The sequence below is a fragment of the Procambarus clarkii genome, chromosome 91 (genome assembly GCF_040958095.1).
Source record: "Procambarus clarkii isolate CNS0578487 chromosome 91, FALCON_Pclarkii_2.0, whole genome shotgun sequence".
NCBI lineage: Eukaryota > Metazoa > Arthropoda > Malacostraca > Decapoda > Cambaridae > Procambarus > Procambarus clarkii.
In genome coordinates, this window is record NC_091240.1 from 2,586,356 (window position 1) to 2,599,061 (window position 12,706).

The window sequence follows — 12,706 nt, forward strand, 5'->3', positions numbered from 1 at the left end:
CATAACAGATGACCGGACATGTGGATACTTGTAAGATCCGTTGAACGAAGCTTGTTAGTTTATGGGGGATTCTTCTACAAATTTCCATTCCTTGAGCAACAGAAACTATGAGAGGACGTAGCACTAAGGTACCTTAAGAGAGAGAGAATGAGAATATGTTGAGTATATAGATAAAAACTTTCACAAGCCGTTCTCAACACCGGCCAAATTCAGGCAGAGTAGAAGTTTGAGAATTGATTCGAGTGAGAGATGAAAGTAGCTAATACAATAAATAGTTTGGAAAGTAGATATAATAGAAAGCAACTGCATTAGGCAAGCAATAGCTGGGACGCTGGAGCCCAGGCTGTGGTGCTGGGCCCAGCAAGCACTCCCAGCACTCACAAACCAGTACACGCCGCCCACACAAATGCATATACTAGCCGGAGCTCAGCAACCGGCTTGACCTTTTAAAGGTGAGTGCACTCGGCCAGGCAGACTTGAGCTTCAGTTCCTGGGCCCGCCTCTTGACATATCTACGAAATGATATTTATGTCCAAGCATATTTTTGGATAATCACTGTTAGTGGAAGTTTCCCACTCGAGGACAGTAAGTCTATTAGGCTTATAGAGGACCCCGTAGGCCCTAGAGGCCGTAAGCCATTGCAATAAAATCTTGTGCCTGTAGCCTATGCTTCATGGCTCTGGGGACTGTGGAGGTAAGGTTCTAAAGTTTCTCAAGCTTCTTTGTTTCATTAAGTGGGGGTTCTTCTATGTTGTTGTTTAAGATTCGCTACTTGGAACAAAAAGTTCCAAGTAGTACGGGGTATGGTGAGCCCGTGGTGGACTTACCTGGCACAGGAGCGGGGCTGTAACTGTTCTTCTATGCTAGTGTTGTAAAATATATATATATATATATATATATATATATATATATATATATATATATATATATATATATATATATATATATATATATATATATATATATATACACACTCAAGTACTGGGTTTACATGTCTAAGTACATTGCATGCATAATAAATATCAAATGTACTTTTGCTTCTGTAAAAAGTTTACAATATATCTTTTTGGGTGGTTTGGTAATTATATAACTAATATTTTGATGGTTGAAGATTTTTAATATTAACGATGTTTATTATTACATGTAAAGGGGAAGGGAACTATCAGGAATGAGCGCCAAACCATTACGACTATATAGCACTTGGAAAGGATCAGGATAAGGATTTGGGTTGGGACGGAGGGGTAAGGAATGGTGGCCAACCACTTGAACGGTCGGGGATTGAACGCCGACCTGCATGAAGCTAGACCGTCACTCTGCCGTCCAGTCCAAGTGGCTGGTCCTATTTCATGTGAATGATGTTAAATGTACAGAATATTACTTTCACCGATTTTATGGAATGACCAGTAAGCAGTCTAATATTAATAATAATAATTCAAACATCGATTTGTTGTACAGTACGTAGAATTTACACTTACAGAAATAACGCTATTTTTTTGTTAGGCTTGCCTTGTCTGTAATGGTTGAACATGGTTGTAGTCTAAATGTTTCCTCAAACTAAGTCAACCTTTAATCTAGCCGGAGACAAAGGACAGGATTAACAACCTAGCGAATTTTCTGCCTATTGGTTGGGGGGTTGAGTGTTGTATCTGCTGCTATGGCAAATCTCCACTCAAAAAGATGAGTGACGCTATCCAATACCGTCTCTTTCCCGGTATTCTCTCTCGCAAGACACTGCCCAGTGCTGTCCTTATGACGGTATGTTGACTTACAGGATGGGTGGGTGACGCTGCCCAGTAAATTCACCCTTCTGGTCAAAGTAACTTGTTTCCTCAACAGGGTGACATGACCAGCATCTAAGCTCTGGGCTTGGTCAGTCAGGTTGTGGGGTAACCAATATAAATGAATGAGTGACCGCATGGACAAACTTTGCTCCTGGCTGAGTGCCACCGATAACCTACAAGTAGCTTAAATGTTCCTAACAAGGTATTCTAAAATCCCTTGACTGCACTTACTATAGGATTATCAAACAATCGAAGTGGGTCTTTTGGTATAACGCAATTGTTTTCCTTTGGTACATTTTATCTCATTATTGTAGCTACAAATCTTTAATAGAGCGAAGGTTGTCTAATATGCAGGATTGTTGGCTATTTGCATTCTTTGCTTAATTTTGAGTTTATACGGCATTACTACGATTCAACAAGTTGTTACATTTTTTAGCACTGCACTGTATTAGGCAGTGGAATCAAAATTGTTACTGTAACGATTACCTTATCTTTATAAAAGATTGTTAAACGTCGTTTTAAATATTATACTTTCAATTATTGGGTTTACCAGTGTGCCAAAATTAATTTTAATGAATACTACGAACATGGAAACACAAACAAAGTTAATAGTTTAAACATTTGTACGTTTATTTTCTTCAAATAGAAAAATATTATCACAAAGCAACTATTATCACAAGAGGCATAACTGCCTGACTAGGACACTTCCTCCCTTTCGCTACAGGGCAATCACAGACCAACAGGAATGCTCACCCTTAAGGTCGCTTACCCCTTTGTGCTTGGGGAGGCGAGATGGTCATCATAGCAAGCGTCCCGTGGACCCATGTCTTCCCCTATTCATGTAGTGCGGTGGGAGTGATGGTTACCCATCTATTCAACAGTATTTGCCCAGATAATTACAAACGGTCGATCATTTGTAAAAGCCGGACCATTAGCTATTCTAAATAACACGTTTTCTATGATGTCATACACAAGATTTATATCTAGCATACAGTATATCTATATAGATATAATTACACATTCTGCTGACACTAAGAACCAATCTGGTTAAGTTAAAACTTACAAAATCTTGGAAAAACAAGTACAAATACTATCTTGTCTTTCAAGTCATTCCTGATCACCAGTATACAGGAGTTGCACAAAACTCTTTAAAGCAATCTTACACCTTATGTCTAAACTTTTGAGCACACCATCTTGGTACTGAAGAGCCTAAATTTGAAGGTGGTTCAGGTCCTCATTAGCCAAACTCCATGAATTCAGAGAAGACAGAGGCCTTTCTTAAAACTATTTTGGTGCAGAGATCCAAGGAATTTTCCTTCCATGTATGTTTACAAATAAAATGGTTTATGACATGACAACACAGGGATGAGACTAAATATATATATTAAGTGAGAGATGCAACTCCCAAGTTTTTTAACGTTTAAAATAATCTCCAGCTTGCAGCCTTATGAACTAATGAGAAAAAAGCTGTCATGATGAGTTGTGTATGGATGGTGACAACTTGTTAAAATAATGATTTGATTCGGCAGTGATTATTGTGATGGATGAGATTTGTTTAACGCTGGCAAATCCAGACGCCGTCAGTGATTAATACTACTGATGATGATCCACAATCTGACGTTGACACATTTGAGTTTGTGAACTGGAAACAAAATTACAGTAACAGCTACCCCTTTATCAGTTTTCCCCACAAGAGATCCTCCCGTGTATTTGGTTGATCCTTTTAACATTTGCGATTTGGCCCACGCAACACATTGTGGCGACTCTAGACGAAAACCAACCTACTGCCTCCACAAGCACACACGAGGCTCTAAGAGTCGTAGTCATAGAATGTTCTTTTGGAGAGCTCGTATTTAGGAGAGACAATCATTCTCCGTTTGCCGCCTAGTGACCTGTTGATAATGAGAGAGCAATGTTTAGAAAATATCAACTAATAAAACCAGGTATTGTAACAATGTTCTATTTTTAACTAACAATGCAATATCAATTTTTTTCAACAGTTTAAACTACATTAATTTAAGGACAGTAAGTACACACACATATATATATATATCCATGGACGATATGAGGTACCACACAATCACAAGATAACCACAACAATTAATATCAAAGCTTACCTAAAGATTCTGGCCATTTTGGTGTACCAAGAGGCAGGGTCGGGTCTTAGTGTGAGAATAAGGAGGTGTGTGGAGGGCATGGTCTTGTCTGCTTTCACCTGTGCCAGGAACTGTTCTCCTTCCTCAGGTTCCACATACGCCACAACGATTACACACCCTCTGGTGAAGACAAGAATCTGTTAGCATCAACTGGAAGATTGACATATATATATATATTCATTTAATCCTAAGATAGTTAAATTCTAGTTTAAGAAGGCAGTTCATAGTATTAAGCAGAAAGTAATCTACTTCATTTTAATGTGTCAGGGCCAACGATCATCATAAATTTTAATGCCCTAAAAAAAAATGCATAAAAACATAACCAAAAAAAAAAGATCCTGTATTTTAACATTCTGAACCAGTTTGAACAACAAGTGGGCCAGATGCCTCACCTTAGACCGCAGGGTTCATCCTTGGAGAGGTCGAGGACGTGGTCAGCAACTTGGTCTAATAAGGTTGGAGGAAGGACGATATTGTTATGGGTGGCGAGGCGCACCTCCTCCTCGACTCTTCCTCTGAGCACCAGCCTCGCTCGTGCCTCCTCCGGGTCCTCTATACTCTCCAGCTGCAGATCTGAAGCAAACAAAAAATTCAAAAATTAGATCAAATGGCTGAATTACAATACAGTATCATCAAAAACCTATATTTACATCACATTTTGGGTTCACTTAAAGAGCTAAATCCAATTCCACAACTCTATCAAGTATAAAAAATTTTTTAATTGTGACGAATTTTAATTTAGGACGAACGTTCTAGCAAGTTCTGGAGCGGAGGTGTGAACACTAACCCTCCTATCCACGACCCTCCTCCCCCAATCCCCCCCTATCCGCTACCTCCCCACCTCCCCTTAGCAACCGATGCCAGTGGTACTTTCTCCCTGGCGGAGGCCACACTCATGGGTCCCCCTTCTCCCTTATTCATGTACGTCCCCCACACGCCTCAGGTTAGCGAGTGAGGCGATGCAAAGTCAAAAGGTCCACGGCCCACCTGGCCGTTCAACCACCCCCCTGGCCCACCTGGCCGTTCAACTACCCCCCCTGGCCCACCTGGCCGTTCAACCACCCCCCTGGCCCACCTGGCCGTTCAACCACCCCCCTGGCCCACCTGGCCGTTCAACCACCCCCCCGCTGGCCCACCTGGTCAGAGACGATATTCAACCCCGTCTCTTGCAATATTAACAACATTCACTCGACCTGTACAAAGATTTGCCCGGTTCCTGAGTGCACAGCTTTTCTACACCTTCTGAACACGACAGACATACACAGACAGACATGTTCATACACAGCTATGAACAGCTAACACACACACACACACACAGTTGAGAGGCGGGACCAAAGAGCCAGAGCTCAACCCCAGCAAGCACCACTAGATGAGTACACACAAACACACACACATACATGCCAAACATTCACTTGCATGTCATTTAAAACATTCAGAGTAAATGTTTAAATGCATTTAAACATTCTCCTCAACATCTAAACATTCACTTTCCAAAATGTTGGCCAAGGAAATTAACTAACAAGGCGCCGAGTGTGCTAGTTTTAAAAATAATTTAACATTTACCAAAATACTTGTAAAAAATCCCTCACAAACAAAAATGTTATTAAACATTTCTCAAGAGAATGATTGCAATCTAACATTATCAATGCCGCTAATTACAGCTATATCAATTTTTACTGTAAAAATGCAAATTAACATCATTGCACACGTACAGACAGGCTAAAGTTAGAAAGTTGCACACTATAAATGATCCGTGTAGAGAATAATAATAAATATACGACTTATTGAAGGCTCAAAGCGGGCGAGCCTCGTTATAACGGCTCAGCTGACACAGTAATAATAAAATGTCTTTTAAACTCACCTTCTTCCGTGGGCAGAGGTTCCAGGAGGTCACTAAGGTTGGAAACTGCCGGGTTTAGCACCTTGAGATGCGCCATGGCGTACTAAATCAACGTTGGGTTTCCTCACAGAAAAATCAGGCACGGTCGCCTCTTTTTCCTGAAGTCTTTGTCAGGCCGGTCAGAGGGGGAGGATGATGGGATCTTCGTGGTGCAGCGAAGCGACCCGTCTCGTGTGGCGTCTGAGCGGTGACTGGTCCTCTGGGTGAGGGAGTCCGCTCTTTGATGCACACGCTCATTGCCAGTATTCTGAGAGCTTTAGTTCACTAGCTTTTGTTCAAACCTTGCCAGCATCTGCTCACCCGAGCGTCGCTTATGCCATGATATATAGAGTTTTGTGTTGTTTTATGTGACGATGTTATACCGTATGTTTGGCTAAGAATGTATTCGTATCTTACGAGTTTTTTATGTCCTCCGAAAAGTAATGATTGACAGTCAGATATGAAAATAAAGTTAAACAAAACTAAAAGAAATAAAATATTTAACACTGAAATATTAGCCCATACTGGCTATCCCCTTCCCTATTGGGCCCTTGAAAGAGTTACCAGACACCACCAAAAGCCAAAGCATACCCCTCAAAATTTACAATATTACTGAATAAATACAGTAAATAAAAACATAGACATCAATGCAATATTAAATTCCCGGTCTCTCCATCAAGATAAGTTGAACGATGCTTGAGGTCTGACAGTGATATAAATAGAGAGAAATACAGCACAAGCCGTGGAGGTGGGACGCGTCTTTGTTCAACAAGCCGGTGGTGTGTCGTCAGCCGCCAGCCGCCCCAATATATTTCCATTTACTGATGCAAGTTTTAATAACTATAATATATATATATCCTCAAACAACCAAGATGTGCACGTTGAGGAAGTTACTTTGTCTCATTAACGAGTCGCTTGGAAACGCTTTGTCGGTAATTGTCTACACCTTTGACGAAGCAACAGAGAAAAATTGCAATTGATGTGAGCTGAGAGAGAGAGAGAGAGAGAGAGAGAGAGAGAGAGAGAGAGAGAGAGAGAGAGAGAGAGAGAGAGAGAGAGAGAGAGAGAGAGAGAGAGAGAGAGAGAGAGAGAGAGAGAGAGAGACACACACACACATACACGTCTAAATACCTTACACAGTCACTTGAAATTGCAGTAACAGTCCCCGCCATGTACCTACATGATCAACATATAAAGGCAATGTGTCTCTGCCATTAGACGTCTTCTGATGACCACCTATGCTTGAGCAGCTGTAATTTTAGCCTATTCCCCTTGTGATAAACCTAAGAGATTTAACATGGAGAATTGTGCATGTGTTTGAGCGAGACGTGACTGCTGGCATGATATCACTATAGGCTTCCTCTACGCGATATATCTCCCTACAGCTAGTAGGGAATATATATATATATATATATTCTAGGGATATATCGATATATCTTCTAGGGATATATGGATATATCTTCTAGGGATATATGGATATATCTCATAGGGATGTAGGGATAATAGTTAATATGTTACTATGTCGGTGTGTCCATTCACATGATGAGTGACGGCGTCTATAGTGATATATTCACTCACAAGATGAGTGACGCTGCCTACATAACCTCGCTCAAGGGGGCAAAATTAAAAATTTTACGCTGAGTATACTCAACATAACCAAAATAAACCTTTGAAAACACAAGAACAAAAAACACCACACCATTCACCTAGCGAATGGTCAAAAGAAAACGCGGAATGAAAAAAAGCGAGAGGAAAATCGATAAGGCTTGTCCATTGAGAAGTTGGGTATGGTGGACTACCAGCAGGGAATTGCGTCAGCCTTATCCACTACAAGGACGTAGCGTCTTCCCCCAGGCAGGGAGGGAGGGGTTGGCATCAACTACTTGGCTATACTTAAGTCCTGTGCACTCCAGTGAATCTTTTTATTTTGTGAGCGAGTGCGTTTGATGTGCTGCGTGGGATAGAATAGAGCTTAGGGCGGGTGATCTTGCTTCACTAGATGCTAGAATGGTATAGGTTACAGTTAGGGTGTGTTAAGAGAGACTGTGTGTGTGTGTGTGAACATAAATCGTTGGTCTGTTCATTTTTGTTATTAACACCAGTATATGGGCAGTTACAGGGGCTCCCCTGAGCAACGTGAAGGGTAGTGACAGGAGCAGTAGTCTTGTAGTCAGTAGTCTTCAATGCCTTGGGCTGAAGGCGCGCGTTGCCACAAAGACAAGCTGCTGACAAATGAATTCCCAGCCGACCTTCCTATCACCCCGAAGGCTTCCACGCCTCAAATAATATATGTACTCAGATGAAAAGTCACAATATCATGGCTGAAAAATGTTGACCAAACCACACACTAGAATTTGAGGAGACGACGACGTTTAAGTCCGGCCTGATCATTATCAAGTCGATTGTGCGGTCCAGGACGGACCGAAACGTCGTCATCCCTTCAATTTTTTGTATGGTTTGGTCAAAATATATATATACTAAAAACAAGGGGTGGGCTGGATATGGTTTTGTAAAAATATAAAAATTTAAGACCCCAAAAAACTATAGTAGTTTGATATTGTCTTTCTCAGCAGCTCTCCGAGGGAATATATATATTATTGTGTTCACGTAACCTTACTAACTTTGAAGTCCCATTTACACTCACAGTCTCTTAATTACACTAGTTCGGCTGCGATCGTGTCAGAGTTTCCCAAACACTCTGTGAATGAAGAACTGTAGGCCACAGCCTAGCTCGGAATCCCACCCTAAACTATGTTAAGTCTTCGCTCTTATCCATGTTAAGTTTGCATGTATGACAAACATGTATATATATTCAACATGTATATTTCACATTCTTAAACAAGAGAAAGAGAGACGTTTTTAATTAATTTTAATTGCTACGGATCCTAGATTATCCATGCAGGAACGCCCGAAAGCTTTGTACTAAATCGGAAAACATTTTGAGACTGCGAGAGTTTTTTAAACAATTTAAACAATTTTTTTAAACAATTCCCGAAACCCTCTCCAGGTATGTACCAGGTATGAACATTATCTGGCTGTGGACACACAATTTTAAAGCTCAATTTCCAAAATGGTTAGGAATCCAATGTATTAGTGGGCAGACTTGTCAGGAAATTGGAATTATCTTCTTGATGCGCAGAAGGGTGCGCGGCTGGTGCCTTGTGTTCATTAAATGTTTTTAAGATGAGATGGTAGTTAAAGGTGCAGGAGAGAGAGAGAGAGAGAGAGAGAGAGAGAGAGAGAGAGAGAGAGAGAGAGAGAGAGAGAGAGAGAGAGAGAGAGAGAGAGAGAGAGACAGAGAGAGAGAGACAGAGAGAGAGAGAGAGAGAGAGAGAGAGAGAGAGAGAGAGAGAGAGAGACAGAGAGAGAGAGACAGAGAGAGAGAGAGAGAGAGAGAGAGAGAGAGAGAGAGAGAGAGAGAGAGAGAGAGAGAGAGAGAGAGAGAGAGAGAGAGAGAGAGAGAGAGAGAGAGAGAGAGACAGAGAGAGAGAGACAGAGAGAGAGAGAGAGAGAGAGAGAGAGAGAGAGAGAGAGAGAGAGAGAGAGAGAGAGAGAGAGAGAGAGAGAGAGAGAGAGAGAGAGAGAGACCAATAGCCTAGCACCTCAGGATAGCCACCAGGACACACACCAGAGAGAGAGAGAGAGAGAGAGAGAGAGAGAGAGAGAGAGAGAGAGAGAGAGAGAGAGAGAGAGAGAGAGAGAGAGAGACCAATAGCCTAGCACCTCAGGCTAGCCACCAGGACACACACCAGCCCCAAGCCTGCAAGGTGAAAATTGATGTACTTGTACCAGCGCTGCGTACGTGCCCCCAAGAGACCCCTTAAAATATTCTGCCTTAGACAAGGACTTACTGTTGGCGCCCTGAATACTCTATAATCTCCTGTGTTCTGCCATATGCGCAAATCTATAATAATAATTATATATATACAGCTTATTGCTGTGTAGCCTTCAGACTGTTAACGAGGGGAAGGACATCATTAAATCAAATCATTTGGATCAATTACATAAAATGTTAATTGATCACTAATATCAGTTTAATTACTTGGTAGATAGTTCGTAGGAGTGGGGCCTAAATGTCGTCTTGTTAGCCACGTACAGCTCCTATAAAGTGTCTTGTTAATCACGTACAGGTCCTATAAAACGTCTTGTTAGCCAAGTACAGGTCCTATAAAATGTTAATCACGTACAGCTCCTATAAAATGTCTTGTAAGCCAAGTGCAGCTCCTATAAAATGTCTTGTAAGCCAAGTGCAGGTCCTATAAAATGTCTTGTTAATCACGTACAGCTCCTATAAAATGTTAATCACATACAGCTCCTATAAAATGTCTTGTTAATCACATACAGCTCCTATAAAATGTCTTGTTAATCACATACAGCTCCTATAAAATGTTAATCACATACAGCTCCTATAAAATGTTAATCACGTACAGCTCCTATAAAATGTTAATCACATACAGCTCCTATAAAATGTTAATCACATACAGCTCCTATAAAATGTTAATCACGTACAGCTCCTATAAAATGTCTTGTTAACCAAGTACAGCTCCTATAAAGTGTCTTGTAAGCCACGTACAGCTCCTATAAAAATATCCACGAATGAAACCCATTCAATTGAGCTCGTCTCCACATCTTGGTAGACGGCTTTGTGACGTCAACTGGCATAAATAGGTGTCAGATCCTTTCTTAACCGTCTTCAATTGTTCCCACTGTCAAAATATGGACCTATTTTAAGGGCACCAGCACTCAGCAGCAGGTCAGGACACAGACAGATACAACCCAGCGGGTTTCCTTCCTATTGAGGAGTGTTGCACACGCTACTGTGGCGGTGCGTCCACTCACATGATGAGTAGCGCTGCCTAAATTCAAAATTTTAGATACCAAAAGACTTATGTTTGAGGGGGGTAGAAATAGCCTAAGCTACTCTATCCTTTTGAGATGTATTTTTTTTTCTAGTCTCAATAAACTTACTTGAACTTAAACTTGAAGACTTATGTTTCCAGTTCTCCAATATCATTACCTGCATCTAGAGATGCTTGATGGAGTATACCGGAGTGTTGAAGAACTTGACGAATGCACTTGTTATGAGCGTGATGTAATAACGGCTGATGTCAGACCTGGGTGATAAGTGGTAAGAGAATTACTGTGACGTGATTGATAAGGTTCTCCCGCCTCTCTTACTCAACTTTTACCGCTATATCTCTCTCCAAAGCTTCTGGAAGTTTCGGTTTTGTTTTTCCTGTTATGTCATTTGGAAATTTTTTTAATTGTAATGGATCGTTTTCATTGCTCGATTCTATTTATGCTTGCGGCATCGAGCTTTAGCTCTTGGACACCTTTCCTCCCTCCCCCGATATCCTAGCTGCTAGTTGTCTAATGAAATGATTCAAGCCATATTTCCTTTATCATAAATTCTTTATTATTAAAGAAGTTTGCTTCTACATCCTGCTCATTTAGTTCACTCCATTTACTTACTATTCTCACGCTAAATGAAAACTTTCTAACCTCTCAGTGACTCATCTGAGTTTCAAGCTTCCACCCATGTCCCCTTGTTTTCTTGGTATTCAGTGTGAACATTTCATATATTTCTATTCTGTCAAACCTCCTAAGTATTTTACATGTCTCTATCATGTCTTCCCGCTCCTTCCTTTATTTTCTAGCGTCATCAGGTTCAGTTCTTTCAGTCGCTCTTCATACCCCATCCCTCGCAATTCTGAGACGAGCCTCGTTGCAAACTTTTGATTTTGTTTCCAATTTCTTTGTGTGTTTCTTCAGGTGGGGGTTCTACGATGTCTTAGTATACCCTAAGACTGGTCTCAAGAAGGCAGTGTAAAGCGCTCTAATTGTTTCTTTACTTAGCTGCCAGAATAATGTTCTAACATTTGCTAGCGGTCGGCCGAGCGGACAGCACGCTGGACTTGTGATCCTGTGGTCCCGGGTTCGATCCCAGGCGCCGGCGAGAAACAATGGGCAGAGTTTCTTTCACCCTATGCCCCTGTTACCTAGCAGTAAAATAGGTACCTGGGTGTTAGTCAGCTGTCACGGGCTGCTTCCTGGGGGTGGAGGCCTGGTCGAGGACCGGGCCGCGGGGACACTAAAAAGCCCCGAAATCATCTCAAGATAACCTCTCAAGATAGCGTAGAGTATGCTACTGACGTTATCCTACTAATGTGTCCTCAGGAGATATATTATGTGTTACGTCCATACTCAGGTCTCTTTCTCGAGTCATCGCAGGTGGGTAGTTCCCCTTCATTGCGTACTGCACATTTGGTCTCCTATCACCTAATTACCTTTCCCATCACTTTACACTTGCCCGCGTTGAATTCTAAATGCCATTTCTCCGACCATATCTGTAAGTTGTTCAAATACTCTTGGGGGGTATCCTACAATCCTCATCTGTCTCAATTAGTCTCATTAATTTCGCGTCATCCGCAAACATCAACATATATGACTCTGCTCCTGTAGACATGGCATATACGTATATGGAAATAGAACTGGTCCCAGCACCGATCCTTGAGGTACTCCACTCGTTACTGTTCGCCAGTCCAACTTCTCGCCCTTTTACTGTTACTCTCTGGCTCCTGCCTGTTAGGTAGTTCCCTTACCCATGTCAGGGCTTTTCCGCTTACTCCTGCCTGCCTCTCAAGTGACGGTGTTGCCTTCCCAAAAGCGGTAAGGGTATACAAGGTAAAAAAGAAATTGCAAAGTAATTTCCTGTGTGGTACTGGTTTTTGGAAGTCCAGAAATATGGAGTCTAACCGTCCTTCCTTGTCCTGCCTTATTCTGGTTACTTTATTATAGAATGCCAGAAGATGTGTGTGTGTGTGTGTGTGTGTGTGTGTGTGTGTGTGTGTGTGTGTGTGTGTGTGTGTGTGTGTGTGTGTGTGTGTGTG

General features: G+C 41.6%; 1 protein-coding gene across 1 annotated transcript; it reads right to left on the reverse strand.

Moving 5' to 3' along the window:
• Nucleotides 1-2,386: 2,386 nt before the first annotated feature.
• Nucleotides 2,387-6,041, reverse strand: LOC123773917 (protein scylla). The gene is made up of 4 exons (XM_069318645.1): nucleotides 5,799-6,041; nucleotides 4,330-4,510; nucleotides 3,899-4,057; nucleotides 2,387-3,673 (listed from the first exon to the last, which is right to left on the reverse strand). The coding sequence occupies exons 1-4, from the start codon at nucleotides 5,872-5,874 to the stop codon at nucleotides 3,592-3,594; spliced, it is 498 nt and encodes a 165-aa protein (XP_069174746.1). The 5' UTR covers nucleotides 5,875-6,041; the 3' UTR covers nucleotides 2,387-3,591.
• Between the last annotated feature and the right edge of the window lie 6,665 nt (nucleotides 6,042-12,706).